The sequence below is a fragment of the Pongo pygmaeus genome, chromosome 4 (genome assembly GCF_028885625.2).
Source record: "Pongo pygmaeus isolate AG05252 chromosome 4, NHGRI_mPonPyg2-v2.0_pri, whole genome shotgun sequence".
Taxonomy (NCBI): domain Eukaryota; kingdom Metazoa; phylum Chordata; class Mammalia; order Primates; family Hominidae; genus Pongo; species Pongo pygmaeus.
This window is the reverse complement of record NC_072377.2, coordinates 78,806,962-78,828,841: the sequence shown is the minus strand read 5'-3', so window position 1 is coordinate 78,828,841 and position 21,880 is coordinate 78,806,962. Positions and strand designations below refer to the sequence as shown.

Sequence of the window (21,880 nt, the reverse complement as noted above, 5' to 3'; positions counted from 1 at the left end):
TCACACCTGTAATCCCAGCACTTTGGGAGGCCGAGACGGGTGGATCACAAGGTCAGGAGATCGAGACCACTCTGGCTAACACGGTGAAACCTCGTCTCTACTAAAAATACAAAAAATTAGCCGGGCGTGGTGGCGGATGCCTGTAGTCCCAGCTACTCGGGAGGCTGAGGTGGGAGAATGGCGTGAACCTGGGAGGCGGAGCTTGCAGTGAGCCGAGATCGTGCCACTGCATTCCAGCCTGGGGGACAGAGCAAGACTCTGTCTCAAAAAAAAAAAAAAAAAAAAAGAATGTTGAATATTGGCCCCCACTCTCTTCTGGCTTGTAGAGTTTCTGCCAAGAGTTCCACTGTTAGTCTGATGGGCTTCCCTTTGTGGGTAACTCGACCTTTCTCTGTGGCTGCCCTTAATATTTTTTCCTTCATTTCAACTTTGGTGAATCTGACAATGATGTGTCTTGGAGTTGCTCTTCTCGAGGAGTATCTTTGTGGCGTTCTCTGTATTTCCTGAATTTGAATGTTGGCCTGCCTTGCTAGATTGGGGAAGTTCTCCAGGATAATATCCTGCAGAGTGTTTTCCAACTTGGTTCCATTCTCCCCATCACTTTCAGGTACAGCAATTAGACGTAGATTTGGTCTTTTCACATAGTCCCATATTTCTTGGAGGCTTTGTTCGTTTCTTTTTACTCTTCTTTTCTCTAAACTTTTCTTCATGCTTCATTTCATTCATTTCATCTTCCATCGCTGATACCCTTTCTTCCAATTGATTGCATCAGTTACTGAGGTTTGTGCATTTGTCATGTAGTTCTCGTGCTGTGGTTTTCAGCTCCATCAGGTCCTTTAAGGACTTCTCTGCATTGGTTATTCTAGTTATCCATTCGTCTAATTTTTTTTCAAAGTTTTTAACTTCTTTGCCATTGGTTCGAACTTCCTCCTTTAGCTCGGAGTAGTTTGATCTTCTGAAGCCTTCCTCTCTCAACTCGTCAAAGTCATTCTCCGTCCAGCTTTGTTCTGTTGCTGGTGAGGAACTACGTTCCTTTGGAGGAGGAGAGGCACTCTGATTTTTAGAGTTTCCAGTTTTTCTGCTCTGTTTTTTCCCCATCTTTGTGGTTTCATCTACCTTTTGTCTTTGATGATGGTGACGTACAGATGGGTGTTTGGTGTGATGTCCTTCCTTTTTGTTAGTTTTCCTTCTAACAGTCAGGGCCCTCAGCTGCAGGTCTGTTGGAGTTTACTGGAGGTCCATTCCAGACCCTGTTTGCCTGGGTATCAGCAGCAGTGGCTGCAGAACAGTGGATATTGGTGAACCGCAAATGCTGCTGCCTGATCGTTCCTCTGGAAGTTTTGTCTCAGAGGAGTACCCAGCCGTGTGAGGTGTCAGTCGGCCCCTACTAGGGGGTGCCTCCCAGTTAGGCTACTTGGGGGTCAGGGACCCACTTGAAGAGGCAGTCTGCCCTTTCTCAGATCTCAAGCTGCATGCTGAGAGAACTACTACTCTCTTCAAAGCTGTCAGACAGGGACATTTAAGTCTGCAGAGGTTATGGCTGTCTTTTGTTTGTCTGTGCCCTGCCCCTAGAGGTGGAGCCTACAGAGGCAGGCAGGCCTCCTTGAGCTGTGGTGGGCTCCACCCAGTTCAAGCTTCCTGGCCGCTTTGTTTTACCTATTCAAGCCTAAGCAATGGCGGGCGCCCCTCCCCCAGCCTCGCTGCCGCCTTGCAGTTTGATCTCACACTGCTGTGCTAGCAATGAGTGAGGCTCCATGGGCGTAGGAGCCTCAGAGCCAGGTGCAGGATATAATCTCCTGGTGTCCTGTTTGTTAAGCCCGTTGGAAAAGCTCAGTATTAGGGTGGGAGTGACCCGATTTTCCAGGTGCCATCTGTCACCCCTTTCTTTGACTAGGAAAGGGAATTCCCTGACCCCTTGCGCTTCCCGGGTGAGGCGATGCCTCGCCCTGCTTCGGCTCACACACGGTGCACTGCACCCACTGTTGTGCACCCACTGTCCAGCACTCCCCAGTGAGATGAACCCGGTACCTCAGTTGGAAATGCAGAAATCACCCGTCTTCTGCATTGCTCACGCTGGAAGCTGTAGACTGGAGCTGTTCCTATTTGGCCATCTTGGCTCCACCCCAGCCAACAGTGTGTTTTATCACTAAACACCCCAGCATGAATATTATTAGAGTTCAGGGATGTGTGTGAGTGTGTGTGTGTGTGTGTGTGTGTGTGTGTGTGTGTGTGTTTTCTGAGGTAACATTTTCATATAGTGAACTACAAATCTTAAATGTGCCATTTGATGAATGTTGACAGATACACTATCCCAGAAAGTTCCCTCGTGCCTCTCTCAGTCATTCCTCACTCTCAAGATGTCACTACTGTTCTGATATTTTTCACTCTATATTAGTTTTGCCTCTTTCAATATTTCAGCACATTTCACGATTAAACATGATTTTAACTATAGGTTTTTATAGATGCTCTTTATCAGATTGAGGAGTCTATTCTTTCTTTTATATACTTTAAGTTCTAGGGTATGTGTGCACAATGTGCAGGTTTGTTACATAGGTATACATGTGCCATGTTGGTGTGCTGCACCCATTAACTTGTCATTTACATTAGGTATTTCTCCTAATGCTATCCCTCCCCCAGGCACCCGCCCCGACCCGACAGGCCCCAGTGTGTGATGTTCCCCACCCTGTGTTCAAGTGTTTTCATTGTTCAGTTCCCACCTATGAGTGAGAACATGTGGTGTTTGGTTTTCTGTCTTTGTGATAGTTTGCTCAGAATGATGGTTTCCAGCTTCATTCATGTCCCTGCAAAGGACATGAACTTATCCTTTTTTATGGCTGCATAGTATTCCGTGGTGTATATGTGCCACATTTTCTTAATCCAATCTATCATTGATGGGCATATGGGTTAGTTCCAAGTCTTTGCTATTGTGAATAGTGCCGCAATAAACATACGTGTGCATGTGTCTTTATAGTAGCATGATTTATAATTCTTTGGGTATATACCCAGTAATGGGATGGCTGGGTCAAATGGTATTTCTAGTTCTAGATCCTTGAGGAATCACCATACTGTCTTGCAAAATGGTTGAACTAATTTACACTCCCACCAACAGTGTAAAAGTGTTCCTATTTCTCCACATCCTCTCCAGCATCTGTTGTTTCCTGACTTTTTAATGATTGCATTCTAACTGGCATGAGATGGTATCTCTTTGTGGTTTTGATTTGCATTTCTCTGATGACCAGTGATGATGAGCATTTTTTCATGTGTCTGTTGGCTGCATAAATATCTTCTTTTGAGAAGTGTCTGTTCATATCCTTCACCCACTTTTTGTTGGGGTTGTTTTTTCTTGTAAATTTGTGTAAGTTCCTTGTAGATTCTGGATATTAGCTCTTTGTCAGATGGGTAGAGTACAAAAATGTTCTCCCATTCTGTAGGTTGCCTGTTCATTGTTCACTCTGATGGTAGTTTCTTTTCCTGTGCAGAAGCTCTTTAGTTTAATTAGATCCATTTGTCTATTTTGGCTTTTGTTGCCATTGCTTTTGGTGTTGTCGTCATGAAGTTTTGCCAATGCCTATGTCCTGAATGGTATTGCCTAGGTTTTCTTCTAGGGTTTTTATGGTTTTAGGTCTAATATTTAAGTCTTTAATCCATCTTGAATTAATTTTTGTATAAGGTGTAAGGAAGGGATCCAGTTTCAGCTTTCTATATATGGCTAGCCAGTTTTCCCAGCACCATTTACTAAATAGGAAATCCTTTCCCCACTTCTTGTTTTTGTCAGGTTTGTCAAAGAGCAGATGGTGGTAGATGTGTGCTGTTATTTCTGAGGGCTCTGTTCTGTTCCATTGGTCTATATCTCTGTTTTGGTACCAGTACCATGCTGTTTTGATCACTGTAGCCTTGTAGTATAGTTTGAAGTCAGGTAGCATGATGCCTCCAGCTTTGTTCTTTTTGCTTAGGATTGTCTTGGCTATGCGGACTATTTTTTGGTTCCATATGAACTTTAAAGTAGTTTTTTCCAATTCTGTGAAGAGTCATTGGTAGCTTGATGGGGATGGCATTCAATCTATAAATTACCTTAGGCAGTATGGCCATTTTCATCATATTGATTCTTTGTATCCATGAGCATGGAATGTTCTTCCATTTGTTTGTCTCTTCTTATTTCGTTGAGCAGTGGTTTATTGTTCTCCTTGAAGAGGTCCTTCACATCCCTTGTAAGTTGGATTCCTAGGTATTTTATTCTCTTTGTAGCAATTGTGAATGGGAGTTCACTCATGACTTGGCTCTCTGTTTGTCTGTTATTGGTGTATAGGAATGCTTTTGATTTTTGCACATTGATTTTGTATCCTGAGACTTTGCTGAAGTTGCTTATCAGCTTAAGTAGATTTTGGGCTGAGACGATGGGGTTTTCTAAATATACAATGATGTCATTTGAAACAGGGACAATTTGACCTCCTCTTTTCCTAATTGAATCCCCTTTATTTCTGTCTCTTGCCTGATTGCCCTGGCCAGGATTTCCAACACTATGTTGAATAGGAGTTGAGAGAGAGGGTATCCTTATCTTGTGCTGGTTTACAAAGGGAATGCTTCCAGTTTTTGTCCATTCAGTATGATATTGGCTGTGGGTTTGTCATAAATAGCTCTTATTATTTTGAGATACGTCCCATCAATACCTAATTTATTGAGAGTTTTTTGCATGAAGGGCTGTTGAATTTTTTTGAAGGCCTTTTCTGCATCTATTGAAATAATCATGGGGTTTTTGTTGTTGGTTCTGTTTATGTGATGGATTACATTTATTGATTTGCATATGTTGAGCCAGCTTTGCATCCCAGGGATGAAGCCGACTTAATCATGGTGGATAAGCTTTTTGATGTGCTGCTGGATTCGGTTTGCCAGTATTTTATTGAGGATTTTTACATGAATGTTCATCAAGGATATTGGTCTAAAATCCTCCTTTTTTGCTGTGTCTCTGCCAGGCTTTGGTATCAGGATGATGCTGGCCTCATAAAATGAGTTAGGGAAGATTCCCTCTTTTTCTATTGATTGGAATAGTTTCAGAAGGAATAGTACCAGCTCCTCCTTGTACCTCTGGTAGAATTCGGCTGTGAATCCATCTGGTCCTGGACTTTTTTTGGTTGGTAGGCTATTAATTATTGCTCAGTTTCAGAGCCTGTTATTGGTCTATTCAGAGATTCACCTTCTTCCTGGTTTAGTCTTGGGAGGGTGTATGTGTCGAGGAATTTATCCATTTCTTCTAGATTTTCTAGTTGATTTGCGTAGAGGTGTTTATAGTATTCTGATGGTAGTTTTTATTTCTGTGGGATCGGTGGTGATATCCCGTTTATCATTTTTTATTGCATCTATTTGATTTGTCTCTCTTTTCTTCTGTATCAGTCTTGCTAGAGGTCTATGAATTGTGTTGGTCTTTTAAAAAAACCAGCTCCTGGATTCATTAATATTTTGAAGGGTTTTTTTGTGTCTCTATAGAGGAGCCTATTCTTAATTTGCAGAGTTTTTTTTTTTTTTAAATCGAATAGATGCTAGCTTTTCTCATGTACTTTTCATACATCTATTTATATGGCCATATAATTTTTCTCTCCTATTTCACTACTGTGGTGAATTAGCTTTATTGATTTTCAAATGTTAAACCAACCTTACATTCTTAGAATAAACTGTATCTGGTTATGGTGTATCATTCTTTTTATATATGGCGGAATCGATTTGCTGTAATAAGGGTTTTTGCATCTATGTTCATGAGTAACATTGGCCTATAATTTTGGGGGAGGGATAATTCTTTTGTCAGTGATTTTTTTGAGGGGGATAATGCTTTTTTCCGGATCCTTTTAATCAAGATTTGCTAATTTTTTTATGGATTTTAAAAAATCTATCTGTATAGATTTATAATGATCAGTTTATAATATTTTTATAATGCCTTTGGTTTTGGTGTCAGGGTTATGCCAGCCTCATAAGTTAAGAAGTCTTCTCACCTCTTCTATTTTCTGAATGAATTTGTCTAACATTTAGATTTTTTTTTTTCTTTCTTGAATGTTTGACAGAATTAGGAGTGAAACCATCTGGGCCTGTAGTTTTATGTGTGGGAGAGTTTTGATAATAAATTCATTAATAGGTATAGGCTATTCAGATTTTCTGTTCCATCTTATATCTGTTTTGGTAGGTTGTGGTTTTTAGTTGTATTATTCAATTTTATTGATTTTTTTCAAGAATTGATTTATGGCTTTTTTAGTTGTCTTTGTTATTTGTTTTATACTTTATTGATTTCTGCTCTTTTTCTGCCTTCTACTTATTTTGGTTTTCTTTGTTCTTTTAGCTTTAATAAGGTAGAAAATGGGGTCACTGATTTTGTACCTTTTTCCCTAATATAAGCATTTAAAGCTTTAATTTACTTCTAAGTACTACTTTAGTAGTTGCAGCTCACAGATTTTTATATGTTTTATTTTCATTGTAATTCAGTTTGAAATATTTTTAATTTCTCATATGCTTTCTTCTTTGATCCAGTGATTATGTTAGAAGTTGTTTAATTTTAAAATGTTTGGGGATTCTCTAGATACCTTTCTGTTATTGATTTCTAATTTGACTAAAAAGAACATAAAAGATACATTTTACATGATTTTGATCTTTTTACATTTATTGAGAATTTATTATTGCATAATATATTATCTCCTTTGTTGAATATCCCAGGTGCACTTGAATGTTTATTCTTTAGTTGGATGTAATGTTTTACAAATTTCAGCTAGGTAAAGGTGTTGATAATGTTGTTCAGTTCTTCTATATCTTTATTGATTTTATGTCTCATTGATCTATTTTTTTTAGAGAGATGTTAAAATCCTCATAAATGTGATTGTGGAATTGTCTGTTTCTTTCTTTGATTCTGGCAGTTTTTTCTCCTTATATTTTGAAGCTCTGTTATTAGATACATAAAGTTATGATTGTCATGTCTTGTAATAAATTAACTCTTTCATCATCATGAAATGTCTGTCTTTATTGCTTGGTAATATACTTTATCTTGAACTTTACTATATATAATATTAATATAGACATCTAGCCTTCTTATTTACGATATGTTTTTCTATCCTTTTACCATATCTTTTTCTATCCTTTTATTTTCAACCTATCTGTGTCTTTATATTTAAAGCATGTTTCTTAAAATGGGAACAGTAGGCACTGGGGACTACTTATGGGAGGAGGAAGGGGGTGGGGCATGGGTTGAAAAACTATCTATTGGGTACTATGCACACTACCTGGGTGATGGGATCATTTGTACACCAAACCTCAGTGATACACAATTTACCCATTTAAAAAATCTGCACATGTACAACCTTAACCTAAAAGAAAAGTTGGAACAAAAATAAACTATGTTTCTTGTAAACAGCAGACAGTTTTGCTTTTTTTATTCATTCTGACAGTCTTATCTTTTAATTGAAAATTAGCATGATTAGTCAATTTACATTTAATATAAATGGTTGGATTTAGGTCTGCCATTTTACTAATTGTTTTCTATGTGCTTAATCTGTTTTTTGTTTCTTTCTTTGTCTTTGCAGTATTTTTTCATAGTTACTCTAGTGATTAAGTGTACACCTCTAATGTTTCACAGTCATCTTTGAGTTAATATTATAATACTTCATATAAAATATGAGGACATTGAATATATATAGTCCATTTATTCCCCCATATCCGTTGTGCTGTAGCTATCATATATATCATATCTACAGACATTATAAATGTTCTAACTTTTGCTTTAAACAAGTCATATTCATTTTAAGGAAATTTATAGGGAAAAAACCTTATTAACTATATATTTACCATTTTGGGGTCTCTTCATTTCTTCCTGAAAACTTAGTAATTAATACTATAGGAGAAACTCCTTCCCTGAGGCAGTGGTTCTCAACTGGAGTGCTTTTGCTCCCACCCGCTCCCCAGGGGACTTTTGGCAGTTTCTGGAAACATGTTTAGTTGTTAGAACTAGGATAGGAGTTTCTACTATCATCTGGTGGGTTGAGGCCAGGGATGCTGGTAAACATTCTGTGATACTCATAACAACTAAGAAGAATATGCTGAGATTCGTAATCCCTGTTTTATGATGAGTGTTCTGAGAAGAGCTAGTGAAATTCTCTTTTGACATGCAACTTTAAAGTTTTCTTACATCTGTCATATGATTTATTGGAATTTAATAAATATCTGTAACTTATACCATTGTCCTTGGCCAACAAAGAAAAAGAATATTTGCCTGTATGACTGGTTTTCTTGGAGCAGTTTGTGGTTTGTTAAACTACTATAAATAGCTTTTTGTAAAGAAGGAGAAAAAATGAATATATCCTTTTGAACTGAGTGATACGTAGTCCAGCCAGCTGGATACTTTAATGGAAGTACCTTGAACTAGAAATAAAGCTTTTCTCCCCTCATCTCTGCAGAAAAGCAGCCTGCAACCAGCATTCTGTTTGAGTTGATAATGACTCCTGCACAGCCTATTTATTTGGAGAGGTCAGGATTACTTTCAAATATTTTGTTTCTTTTCACTTGCACAGGAGAGTTGAGGGGTAGGAGTTTGATTTGTCCTTCAGGTTTATTGAACCTACCAAATAATACAGTGTGCTTTCAGGTGATACTATCTTGACTCATATAATCAAAATATTTTTAAAGAAACAACTTAGAATCAAAGTTGTTTTTTAAGGGCAAGCACAAAACATTTTTAAGATGCCAAATATAAACAAATGCCGTATCTTTTTGTATGATAGGTTGGACAGCACTTCATGAAGCTAGTGTAGGAGGATTTTATCGGACAGCAAGTGAACTATTAAAAGGTGGGGCGGATGTAAATATCAAAGGAATGTACCAGATTACTCCCCTACATGATGCAGTGATGAATGGACATTATAAGGTACTGTGATGCTTTTATTTGCAGAACAAATAATATATTTTGCAAATATTAAATATCTCTGGGACCACACAATAGAAAAACATACAGAAATTTTAGTTTAATTTCATTCTGTTAATGAATACTTAGAATTCATAATGAAATTTTACTGTGTGATGGGTTTGTTGTGTGTAATATGATAGGTGTCATTTTACATGTTACTTTTAATAACCATACAGAGCTTTTTGGTTACACAATATTTTTTTCAACTCGTTTTCCTTTAAAACTCCTTTAATATGGTGCTTTATAGGGTTTAGAAGAACGTTTCCTTCTTATAGAGTGTTACTCAGTTATGTCCAGTCCTGATAGGAGGTTTACAGCTTTATGGAGTCTGGTGTCATTTTCATAATCGGCCTAAGGCAGGATAATGTTTCTGATCATTTCAGCTTAATGATCAGCCAGGATATATCAGCAGAGCCGTACTGCAGGTTAAAATATCAGACTACTATAATTGCATACCAGTTGGTTAATAGTAACTGCAATAAATGGTAACATTAAGATTATGAATTCTAGTATACATGGTTTATCTCAGAAATCATATTTATTTTAGCTTACTACACATTTTTTCTGGCCCTGGAACAACATTGCTGGGCTGAGGCACTTGCTGAAGATATCTTGTTATTCATTTCAGTTATTGGAAGTTGCCTCTGGATTTAAAAACTTCTAGGATGAGAAAGGGTATTAACTATCTGGGATCAAGAAGATGTGTTCTGCCTATTTCCAGAAGAAATGCCTAACACAGGCAGAGGCGGAGAAGGCTGCTGGGAGCCATGGGAATAGACAGGGCATATTCCTTCATAGTATGAAACAGTACTTCAGAAGGGTTTAGGCAGTTTTTTTTGTTGTTTGTTTCTCATTGTTTGTTTGCTTGTTTGATAATGTATATCTTGGTGATGGGTGGTCATTTTTGCATATAGTTTAGAGGACTAGGAGGAGAGAATTCTTTCCAGGATCCAGTTTAATGGCCAGAAGAATTCAGGCTTGGACATGTGACAGTGTGAATCCTTTCTCTGTCAGAAGCAGAGAAATCTCATGCCAAAGCACTTCTTCTGTCTAACACCATAGCCCATTTGCTCCCTCACTTCCCAGAGCTGACCTATACTGATCAAGAGTCTTTTCTTCCTTTGAGTAAAGTGAGCCCTGAGCATTTTAATTTTTCTTCTTTTCTTTCCTATTTGTTCCTTTGCCCCACTTCGAACTTGGCTCCAATCCATTTCTGCCTCACAGTCTAGCATTGGCTGTCTCCTATTTGGCCTTTGCATATATGAAATAATCTCTGGTTCCTTCAATAATGTTAAAGGAACCAAAGACACAGGCCTCTATTCCCAGAATCCAGTTTCCCCACTTACTGCATTCCCTCTTGCCATCCTCCAATCTGCCTGTGGTTCATGTGCTCTTGGCACCATGGCATATCCTGACTAGTGGTGAGAGAAGAAGAGAATGACAAGACAGGAGTAGAAGTCTAGAGAACAGTCATGAAAATTACAAGCTGCAACCAGTAGTTGGTGTGATGTGAGGCAAAGATGATCAGAGAAATGGCCTAGGCCCTGGGTTTTGGATTGCTCAAATGCCTTTGGTGTCACAGGAGTAAAGATATCAAACAGGGAAGCCTTGGGAACCCAATGCTTGTCCTACTACCTGGGGAGTGTGAGCTTCTTTAAGCATTCTGGAGTGTTGAAGGAGCTAGAATATATTATCTTACGGGTCTTAATTGTTATATTGGAGAGATACTAAAAGATAATATCCTATTTTCTAAAAGTGAAAAAGCAGTAAAAAAAAATCCACATCTTACCATTCCATTAATTTGAAATATCCGTAATAGTCAAATCTATAGAGACAGATTAGAGATGGGGGGTCTAGAGGGTGGGGAATGGTGAGTGACAACTAATGGTTAAAGGGTTTCTTTCAGGGGGAATGAAAATGTTCCAAAATTAGATTGTGGTGATGGTTGTACAACCCTCTTAATACACTAAAAAACAATTAATTATATTCTTTAAATAGGTAGACTGTGTGGCATGTGAATTACATCTTAATAAAACTGTTAATAAATACATTTTTTAAAGAGTGGAAAAGTTGGAATTTGAGAATTACAAATGATCAGCTCAATGTTGTTCCTTAGAAAATGTGCAACAAGTTATTAAATATATGATTGGAAGACATAGGCAAGAATGTAGTGCTCTTTGGGAATCATAGGCATCACTAAGAACAAGTCATGCCAGACTAACCTTTATTTCTCTTTTATTAGGTTTACTTTGTTAGTAGGTGAAGGCAATGGCATTGAAATAAGCTATCGAAACTTTAACAAAGTTTTTATTTGAAGTATCCTGTATCTGTGAGTGTATGGGATATTGAATTGAAGGAGTTTGTTGGCATTGATTTGGGGATTCACATATATTGAAAAAATAGGCCTCAGACATGGTGATTATTCATTCTATGTGTGTCTACAATGAACTCTTTTTTGTTTTTGTTTTTGTTTTAGACAAGAGTCTCCACCTATCACCCAGGCTGGAGTGTAGTGGTGTGATCTTGGTTCACTGCCACCTCTGCCTCCTGGGCTCAAGCGCTTCTTGTGCCTCAGCCTCTTGAGTAGCTGGGATTACAGGCATGTATCACCATGCCCAGCTAAGTTTTTGTATTTTTAGTAGAGATGGGGTTTCACCAGTTTGACAAGCTGGTCTCGAACTCCTGGCCTCAAGTGATCTGCCCGCCTCGGCCTCCCAAAGTGCTGGGATTATAGGCAGGAGCTGCCGCACCTGGCCTTGCAGTAAACTCTCTTGTGAAAATTGATTATACGTTATATTATGTGGTAGAACTCTGGACTGTTTGGCTGGAACATGAACTGATTTTGTTATTGGAGTATTTTAAAGAATTCCCAGACATAATACTATTTTACCCATAAATACTTGAGCCCACACCTCTAACAGATAAGAAAAAGTTTTTCATACTCGCAATATCATTTCACCTAATAAAAGTTAAGTTTCTTTATACCATTTAACATCCAGTCTATATTCAAATTTCTGAGGTTATCTAAAATATGTGTTTTTATAGAAAGTTTTAATTTGAATTAGAATACATCAAGCTTCATACATCATATGTATTTGTTATGTATCTTAAATGTGTTTTAATCTACAACAGTCCTTTCTATATTTTAGGGTTTTTATATCTCCTATTTGTTGAAAAAAGTGGCTTATTTGTCCTATAGAATTTCCCAAATTCCGATTTTGGCTCATTTTATCTTTTTGGTATTGTTTAGCTTATTTCTTCACATATTTTCGGTAAATTGTTATGTTTTAATGGAAAATCTACTTAGAGACCACAGTCTGGGTGCAAGGTATGCTCATTGCTATTGGATGTTATTGCTTTTAGGCATTTTCAGTGAACTATATCCTTTTAGAAGGAAAAAAAATCATGAGTTTATGCTGATATTTTCATTTCAGACTTCATAGCATAGATTTATGCTTAACTTTCGTTCTGTACCTACTCATATGTCTTTTTTTAAGCTAAACATTTGTTTCTTAACACAGTAATTGAATTATTTCTTTATCATCTAATATACTTACAATATTACTATTAACAATGCCAGTATTACTATTAACAGTGAAACTACTAATGATGTTTATTTTGGTAGTTCTTTTTCTTAAAGTATATGCTATTAGGGATGAAGAGTCAGAATACTGTCTTTTGAAGTACAAGTTGAATATTCTTTATTTGCAATGCTTGGGACTAGAAGTGTTTAGGATTTTAAATTTTTTTTGGATTTTGGAATATTTGGACTTTAAACCTTTATGATCACATGGTCCATACCATGGAAGTGGGTACAAAAAATTACAACTCTGAAAGCATAAGACGTTGAATCACAACAAAGGACACAATCTAATTGTAAAAGCTATAAAATGTCTTGGAGAGAAAAATGCCATACATATCACAGGGACAATACAAGTCAAATCCCTTAAAAATTATTAAGACGCAGCAACCTAAAAATTCTACCTTTCAAACTACTTTACATTGGGAATTTAAGGCTAGCTAGGGAAACTGAAAGCAATGGTAGATACAATTAAATCTATAATTCATATACAAGCCATATACAAGCAAAACATAAAGAATTTATACCTGGATATTTACATTTTGTTCAGCAAAGAAAATACAGAATGCATTGGTTTATTTCAGGAAAAATAGTTTTATAAGGAGGTTGCTATAAGAGCTGTGGTGTTTATCTCTGGAGGTTTTGTGTCAAATTCAGGATCAAGGAGCATGAGAAAAAGATATGGAGGAAGGGAAAAGGCAGAAGCTAGAGCCTCACTCTTCTGGAAATCCAGTTGGTGATCCCAAGGGAGTGAATACATTACTTTGGCAGTAACTAATACTTTGGCAGTCTGTTCGCCAACTATCTACACTTACCACTTCCTCTGTAGCCCAGTACTTGGAATTCTGACACCTGCTTATGTACTCTCTACCTTTAAAAAGCTCTCTCCTCACCAAAGAGTAATAAATGACTTTCAGTGAGTGTCCACCTACTTTAAACCTACATTTAGGTTCTATATTAGTTATCTGTTGCTACCTAACAGATTACCACAAAACTTGAAATAATAATAAACATTTATCATGTTGCAGTATCTGTGAGTCAGGAATTTCAGAGTGGCATAGGTGAGTTGGTTCTGTCTAAGGGTCTCTCATGAGGTTGTAGTCAAGATGTTGACTGGGAACACAATCAACTAAAAGTTTGGGGCTGGAAGATCTATTTCTAAGGTGGCTCACTGACATAGATATAGGCAGGAGCCTTGTTCATTGCCACATGGACCCCTCCATAGAGCTGCTTGAATGTCCTCACAGTATGACAACTGGCATCCCCCAGGGTTAATGAATCAAGATTGAGAACAAGGAGGAAGCCACAATACTTTTTAACCTAGCCTTAGAAGTCACATACTGTCATTTCTGCCATATACTATTTGTTAAAAGCAAGCCACTAAAACTTCAGCCTGCACTCATGAGGAGGGAAATCAGGCTGTACCTTTGGAGGCAGGAATGTTAAATTTATAGACATGTTTTAAAGCCACCAGGGGTTCTTAACTGGAACAAGAAGAGAAATTTCAGTAAGTGGCTAGCATCACAATCATCACTTATTTAGCTTAAACAGTAGGCCCCTTAAGGAAATACACTTCTACTTAAAGCTTGCCCATGGATTTTCACCTTTGATCATACTATTGATTCAAGTACTTTCCTCCCTCTAGAATCAGCTGACTTTCTTACATAAGAAGTTAGTAGGATAGAGAATAAATTTCTTTCAAGTCCAGGTTGAGCATCCCTAACTGAAAAATCAGAAATCCAAAACTTTTTGAGTGTTGACATGATGCCATGAGTGAAAAATTTCACACCTGATTTCATGTGATGATTGCAGTCAACACACTGGCACACAACATACAATTTATTCAGTCACCCTAAGAGAAAAAGACCCTCTTAGCTCCCTTCAGCTGCAATTCAGCTTTTCTGGACATGCCCAGATTCCCTCATGCAAGCACATCCACAAAGGGTAATAAAATAGCACACATTCAGACCAGACACACCAACACCAGGTTCCCCACGTTGCCCCACATGGGGCCAAGACCTATGTGCATTACTCACTGTGGGTTTTTTGCTTATTTTCTGCTGTGTGGTATAAATATATTATTGAAAGTGTCAAAAAGGCCTGTGTCATACCCATAGGGTAGTGCAAATATTCCAAAATCCAAAATTCTAAATATTGCTGGTCCCAAGCATTTCAAATAAAGAATATTTAACTTGTACTTCAAAAGACAGTATTCTTTCTCTTCATCCCTAATGGAATATACTCTAAGAAAAAGAACTACCAAAATAAACATCGTTAGTAGTTTCATTGTTAATAGTAATACTGGCATTGTTAACAGTAATATTGTAAGTATATTAGATGATAAAGAAATAGGTAATTCAGTTACTGTATCAAGAAACAAATGTTTAGCTTAAAAAAAAAGACATACAGGTAGGTAGAGAACCAAAGTTAAGCATAAATCTATACAACGAAGTCTGAAATGAAAATATCAGTATGAACTCAAGATTTTTTTTTTCTTTTCTAAAAGGATATATTTCACTGAAAATACCTAAAAGCAATAACATCCAATAGCAATGAGCGTACCTAGCACCTGGGCTGTGGTATCTAAGTAGATTTTTCATTAAAACATAACATGAGAACAGTATGGGAGAAACTGCCCCCATGATTCAATTATCTCCCACGAGGTCCCTCCCACAACACATGGGAATTATGGGAGTATAATTCAAGAGGAGATTTGGCTGGGGACATGGAGCCAAACCATATAATTCCACCCCTGACCCTTCCCAAATCTCATGTTCTCACATTTCAAGACCAATGATGCCTTCCCAATAGTCCACCAAAGTCTTAACCCATTTCAGCATTAACTCAGAAGTCCACAGTCCGAAGTCTCATTTGAGACTTCCACCTATGAGCCTGTAAAATCAAAAGCAAGTTAGTTACCTTGTAGATACAATGGGGGTACAGGCATTGGGTAAATACAACCATTCCAAATGAGAGAAATTGGCCAAAATGAAGGGGCTACAGGCCCTATGCAAGTCCGAAATCCAGCAGGGCAGTCAAATCTTAAAGCTCCAAAATGATCTCCTTTGACTCCATGTCTCATATCCAGGTCCCGCTGATACAAGAGGTGGGTTCCCATGGTCTTGGGCAGCTCCGCCTTTGTGGCTTTGCAGAGTACAGTCTCTGTCCTGGCTGCCTTCATGGGCTGGTGTTGAGTATCTCTGGCTTTTCTAGGCGCATAGTGCAAACTGTCAGTGGATCTACCATTCTGCGGTCTGGAAGACAGTGGCCCTCTTCTCACAGCTCCACTAGATAGTGCCCCAGTAGGGACTCTCTGTGGGGGCTCCAAGCCCACATTTCTCTTCAGCACTACCCTAGCAGAGGTTCTCCATGAGGGCCCTGCCCTTGCAGCAAACTTTTGCCTGAGCATCCAGGCATTTCCATACGTCTTCTGAAATCTAGGCGGCAGTTCCCAAACCCCAATTCTTGACTTCTGTGTACTTGCAGGCTCAACACCACGTGGAAGCTGCCAAGGTTAGGGGCTTGAACCCTCTGAAGCCACAGCCCAAGCTCTACATAGGTCCCTTTCAGCCATGGCTGAAGCAGCTGGGACACACGGCACCAAGTCCCTAGGCTGCACACAGCATTGGGACCCTGGCCCTGGCCCTGGCCCATGAAATCATTTTTTCCTCCTAGACCTCTGGGCCTGTGATGGGAGGGGCTGCTGTGAAGATCTCTGTCATGCCTTGGGGACATTTTCCCTATTGTCTTGGGGATTAACATTCAGCTGTTCATTACTTATGCAAGTTCCTGCAGCTGACTTGAATTTCTCCTCAGAAAATGGGGTTTTCTTTTCTATTGCATTGTCAGGCTGCAAAGTTTCCAAACTTTTATGCTCTGCTTCCCGTATAAAATTGAATGCCTTTAACAGCACCCAAGTTACCTCTTGAATGCTTTGCTGCTTAGAAATTTCTTCCACCAGACACCCTAAATAATCTCTCTCAAATTCAACGTTCCACAAATCTCTAGGGCAGGGGCAAAATGCTGCCAGTCTCTTTGCTAAAACATAACAAGAGTCACCTTTGCTCCATTTACCAACAAGGTCCTCATCTCCATCTGAGACCACTTCAGCCTGGATTTCATTGTCCACATCATTATCAGCATTTTGGTCAAAGCCATTCAACAAGTCTCTAGGGAGTTCCAAACTTTCCCACATTTTCCTGTCTTCTTCTGAGCCCTCCAAACTGTTCCAACCTCTGCCTGTTAGCCAGTTCCAAAGTTGCTTCCACATTTTCAGGTATCTTTTCAGCAGCACCCCACTCTACTGGTACCAATTTACTGTTTTAGTTTGTTTTTACACTGCTGATAAAGACATACCTGAGACTGGGCAATTTACAGAAGAAAGAAGTTTAATGGACTTACAGTTCCATGTGGCTAGGGAGGCTTCACAATCATGGCATAAGGGGAAAGGCACTTCTTACATGGCAACAGGAAGAGAGAGAATGAGAGCCAAGCGAAATAGATTTCCCCTTATTAAACCATCAGATCTCATGAGACTTATTCATTACCATGAGAACACTGTTCATAGAGAAACCGCCCCCGTGATTCAGTTATCTCCCACTGGGTCCCTCCTACAACATGAGGGAATTATGGTATTACAATTCAAGATGAGATTTGAGTGGGGACGCAGAGCCAAACCAGACCACCACTCCAGGTCTCTTTTGCCATTTGCATGGTATGTCTTTTTCCATCCTTTTACTTTCATCTTGTTTGTTATCTTTGAATCTAATGTATGTCTCAGATAGTATATTTTTAAAAAGAATCACATCTTACCATCTCTGCCTTTTGATTAGGTTGTTTAATCCGTTCATATTTAATGTTGTTATTGACATGGTTGGATTTAAACCTGCCATTTCCCTTTTTGTTTTCAGTCTATCTCATCTTTTTGTGTTTTTCCCACCTATACTGCTTTTTTTTTACATTAAGTGAATATTTTCTGGTGTAACAATTTAATTCCTTTAATGACTTTTTTAGTATATTTTTGAGTTATGCTCTTAGTGGTTGCTCTAGGGCTTCTTAAGTTATCAGAACTGACTTCATTCTTATGCTAACCTTTTTCCAGTGAGATATAGAAACACTGTTTCTGTATAACAAAATTATTTTTCCCTATTTTTGTTCTATTACTGTTTACATATTATGTTTGTATATTTTATAAATACAATATATTGTTACAAATATTACTTTATATGGTCTTATGTACCTTAAAGAAGCTGAGATAAGAAGAGCAAGTATTTATTTATAGAGTTTATTTTATTAAGCTTCCTATTTTACATTTCTGGTTCTGTGCATGTTTTCCTGTAGATTCAAGTTACCAACTGGTATCATTGTTTTACTCCAATTCAGCTTTATTCTGATCTGCCTCTTTTGTGGTATTATTGTCAAGTATATTACATTTATAAATGTTATAGGCTTTATAATACAATATCATATTGTTTTATGCCATTGCTTTTTAAATCAGTTAAGGAAATAAAGGAAAATAAATATACAATCATATTATCTCCCATAATTATCTGTATGATTACCATTATTCATATGCTTTTTCATGTGGATTTGAGTTATTGTCACTTGCTTTCAGCCCAGTTACCTTTAGTATTTCCTTTAAAGCAGGTCTTCTACCAATAAATTCTATCAGCTTTTTTTTTTAATCTGTGAATGTCTTTGTTTTGCCTTCATTTATAGTTTTGCTAGATATAAGATTCTTGCTTGGCAGTTTTTTTTCCTTTCATCATTTTGACTGTCTCATCCCATTGTCTGTGGACCTCATTGTTTCTAATAAGTGAGATGCTAATTTTATTGGGGTTCTTATCTAAATGATAAGTTCTTTTTCCTTTGCTGCTTTCATGATTTTATCTTTGACTTTTAACATTTTGACTTTGATTATGACTAGATATATATCCCTTTTGTTTATCTTTTTTGGAGTATGTTGTGCTTCTTAGATGTGTGCATTAATGCTTTGCATCAAATTTGGCAAGTTTTCAGCTATTATTTCTTTGAGTATTTTTTTCTGCTGCTTTTTCTCTCTCCTGTCTTTCTGGAACTCCTGTAATGTGTATGTTGTTGTGCTTAATGGTGCCCCATATTTCTCTGATGTTCTATTCATTTTTCTTCATTCTTTTAAAAATATGTTCTTCTGATTGTGTAATCTTTATTAATCTGTCTCTCCAAATTCAGTGATTCTTTTTTTCTGTCAGCTTAAACTTTCTGTTGAGGCCTCTGGTGAATTTTTCTTTTCAGTTATTATACTTTTGAATTCCAGAATTTCCATTTGATTTTTTTAAAACTTTCTGTTTATTAATATTCTCTATTTTATAAATTATCACCATATTTTTTCTTAATTCTTTAAATATGGCTTTCATCAGCTCTTTGAACATATTTATAATAGCTGTTTTAGAGTGTTTTTCTGCACATATAGGCCCTCTCAAAGCAGTTCCTATTGCTGCTTTTTACCCATACTAAAGTATAGGTCATACTTTAGTGTTTCTTTTCATGTCTGTCTTTCTCTCCTTCTCATTCTTATCTCTCTCTCTTTTGAGACAGAATCTCACTCTGTTGTCCAGGCTGGAGTGCAGTGACATAATCATAGCTCACTGCACCCTCGAATTTTTGGGCGCAGGTGATCCTCCTGCCTTAGCTTCCTGAGTGGTTGGGAAAATAGGCATGCACCACCACACTCAGCTTTTTAAAAAATTATTTTTACTTTTATTTTTTGTAGAGATGGAATCTTGCTTGTGTTACCTAGGCTGGTTTAGAACTGCTGGCTTCAAGTCATCTTCCTGCCTTGGCCTCCCAAAGCACTGGGACAGGCATGAGCCACTACATCCGGCCAAAACTGGACATTTAAGATAATGTATTATAGCAACTCTGGATGCTGAGTCCCCCAGCCCACATGCCCAACTTGGGCTGCTTCTTTGTTTGATAAGTTGTGAAGTCTATTTCCCTCACAGTGTGCAGTCTTGTGACCCTGTTTGCAAAATTTTTTTCTTGTTTTTATCTTTATCCTGGTTTCCAACAGAATACCCTTGGTTCAAGACCATTTAGTGGTCAATTACTGATTGGTTAGAGGTTGTGTTTAACCTTCCTGAATCAGAAAGATTTTTACATTTTACTGTTGGATCTGGTGTGGCTTATAGACTATGTTCATTCTTCAGGGAGTTTTGAGTTTGGCCTACATTTAGCCAGGGACCAGCAACTCAGAAGTTTCTTCTCTAGCATCTCCTCAAAGGACATTGCCTTGAATATACACAACATTCTTCTGGGCCACCAAGATGGACTATAGTTTTAGCCAGGCTCTCTTTGACTATCTATTCCCTAATCTCCTAAGCTTCTGACTAGTCTGCCTCTATTATATCACAGCCATCTGTTACTCTTCACTCATTGCTAACTCTCTGTTCTTGGTGTTTTCTTTTCTTTTGAAGTGTAGCATACATTTGCAGGTGAGTAGTTTCATTAACCTATTTACTGTCTCTAAAATCTTGGCAGTTCTTCATTTCATTCTGTCTCTTTCGGTCTAAGATGCAGTGTTTCTGCAGACAGAGCATTTTCAAAAAACTTTGTGAGTTTACCATGTGTGTCACAGAGATTCATGCCGTTAGACAACAGGGTCTTTCATAGATCAGGGATTCATGCCACTAGACAACAGGATCTTTCACAGATATTTCCACAGGCCCACCTATATTTCTGGCTTCTGCTAAGATGGTTGAATGGGTCCATGAGTCACATTCCTACTCTCTTCAGCATTAACAAAGGTTTTCCAGCTATGCCCTTGGCCTTCTCTACAAAGCGCACTTTTCTTACAGGAATCTCCAAGTTTTACCATCTTTTCCAATCTTGATGGACAGAATTTCCCAAATCATCAAGTTCTGGTTCCTTTTTGCCTAACAGTTCTTTCTTCAATTTATCTTTTTCTCCTCACATTTTACTATAATCCCCAAGAAGAAACCAGGTTGCTCTCTTAGTGCTTAACTTGGAAATCACCTCAGCTAAACCTCTAAGTTTAGCACTTACAAGTTCTGCTTTCACACAACTTGCAGGACAAATCTAGGCTTTCTGGTACTATATAGCAAGGAACGCCTTTCCTCCAGCTTCTAAAAACTTGTTCTATATTTCCTTCTGAGCCCTTGCCAATAATGCCTTTAATGCTCATTTTTTCACCAACATTCTGTTCGTGATGATATGTGCATTATCTAAGATGATACAGGTTCTCTCTAATGTGCTCCTCCTGAGCCCTCCCTGGTAGGATCTTTAACATCCACATTTCTACCAGATGTCTGTTCAAGACAATCCAGGCTTTCCAGTTCCAAAGCCACGTCTACATTTTTAGGTATTTGTTACAATAGCACCCCACTTTCTGGTACCCAAATCTGTGTAGGTTTCCTATGACAGCTATAATCCAGCACAAACTGGGTGGCTTAAAGCAATAGAAATTTATTCTCTCACAGCTCTAGAGACTAGAAGTCCCAAATCAGAATCACTGGGCTAAAATCAAGGTATCAGTGGGGCTTGACTCCCTCCAGAGGCTGTAGAGGATAATCTATTACTTGCCTATTTCAGCTTCTAGTGGCTGCCAGCCGTCCTTGATTTTGACTGCGTCACTTCAACCTCTCCCTTGACTTCACATCAGCTTTTCCTCTGTGTGTGCATGTGAAATCCTGCTCAGCCTCTTTCTTAAGGATGCTTGTGATGGTATTTACGGCTCACTGAGATAATTGAAGATAAGCCCCTAATCTCAAAATCCTTGACTTAATCATATTTGCAAGGGTCTTTTTTCCAAATAAAGTTGACATTTACAAGTTCTAGAGATGAAGACATGGATATCTTTTGGTGAGGGTGGATGAGGGGGCATTTTCAGCCTACCGCAATAAGTGCCGAGGAACTTTGACTTTCCACTTAATACCTTTCTGTAATTTTTAACTTTTTTTGCAATGTGTAAATATTGCTTTTATGATTTTAAACATGAATTAACATTAATACACCAGAAGGACATGCACACATACATACACACACCTCTCAGAGCACAAAGTGATTAAAAAGTAGTTTCAAAAGAGATGTGGTATACCCGAGACCACCTAGTTATTATCTCAAAAGAGAGATATATATATTCTTTAAAAGCCTGGCACAGTGGCCAGGCGCAGTGGTTCACACCTGTAATCTCAACACTTTGGGAGGCCGAGGCGAGTGGATCTCTTGAGGTTAGAAGTTCAAGACCAGCCTGGCCAACAAGGCGAAACCCCATCTCTACTAAAAATATAAAAATTAGCCAGGCGTGGTGGTGCACACCTTTTCCCAGCTACCTGGGAGGCTGAGGCACAAGAATTGATTGAACCCAGGAGGCA

The 21,880-nt window shown here is 38.1% G+C and overlaps 1 protein-coding gene across 3 annotated transcripts in view; it reads left to right on the top strand.

The window, feature by feature from the left end:
- ANKRD31 (ankyrin repeat domain 31) overlaps positions 1-21,880 on the top strand; it is a 174,833-nt gene that overhangs the window by 59,774 nt on the left and 93,179 nt on the right. For all 3 annotated transcript variants that reach the window (XM_054488525.2, XM_054488523.1, XM_054488524.1), the window contains exon 11: positions 8,748-8,890. In XM_054488525.2, the coding sequence (XP_054344500.1) occupies positions 8,748-8,890 (143 nt within the window). The remainder of the gene's footprint in view (positions 1-8,747; positions 8,891-21,880) is intronic.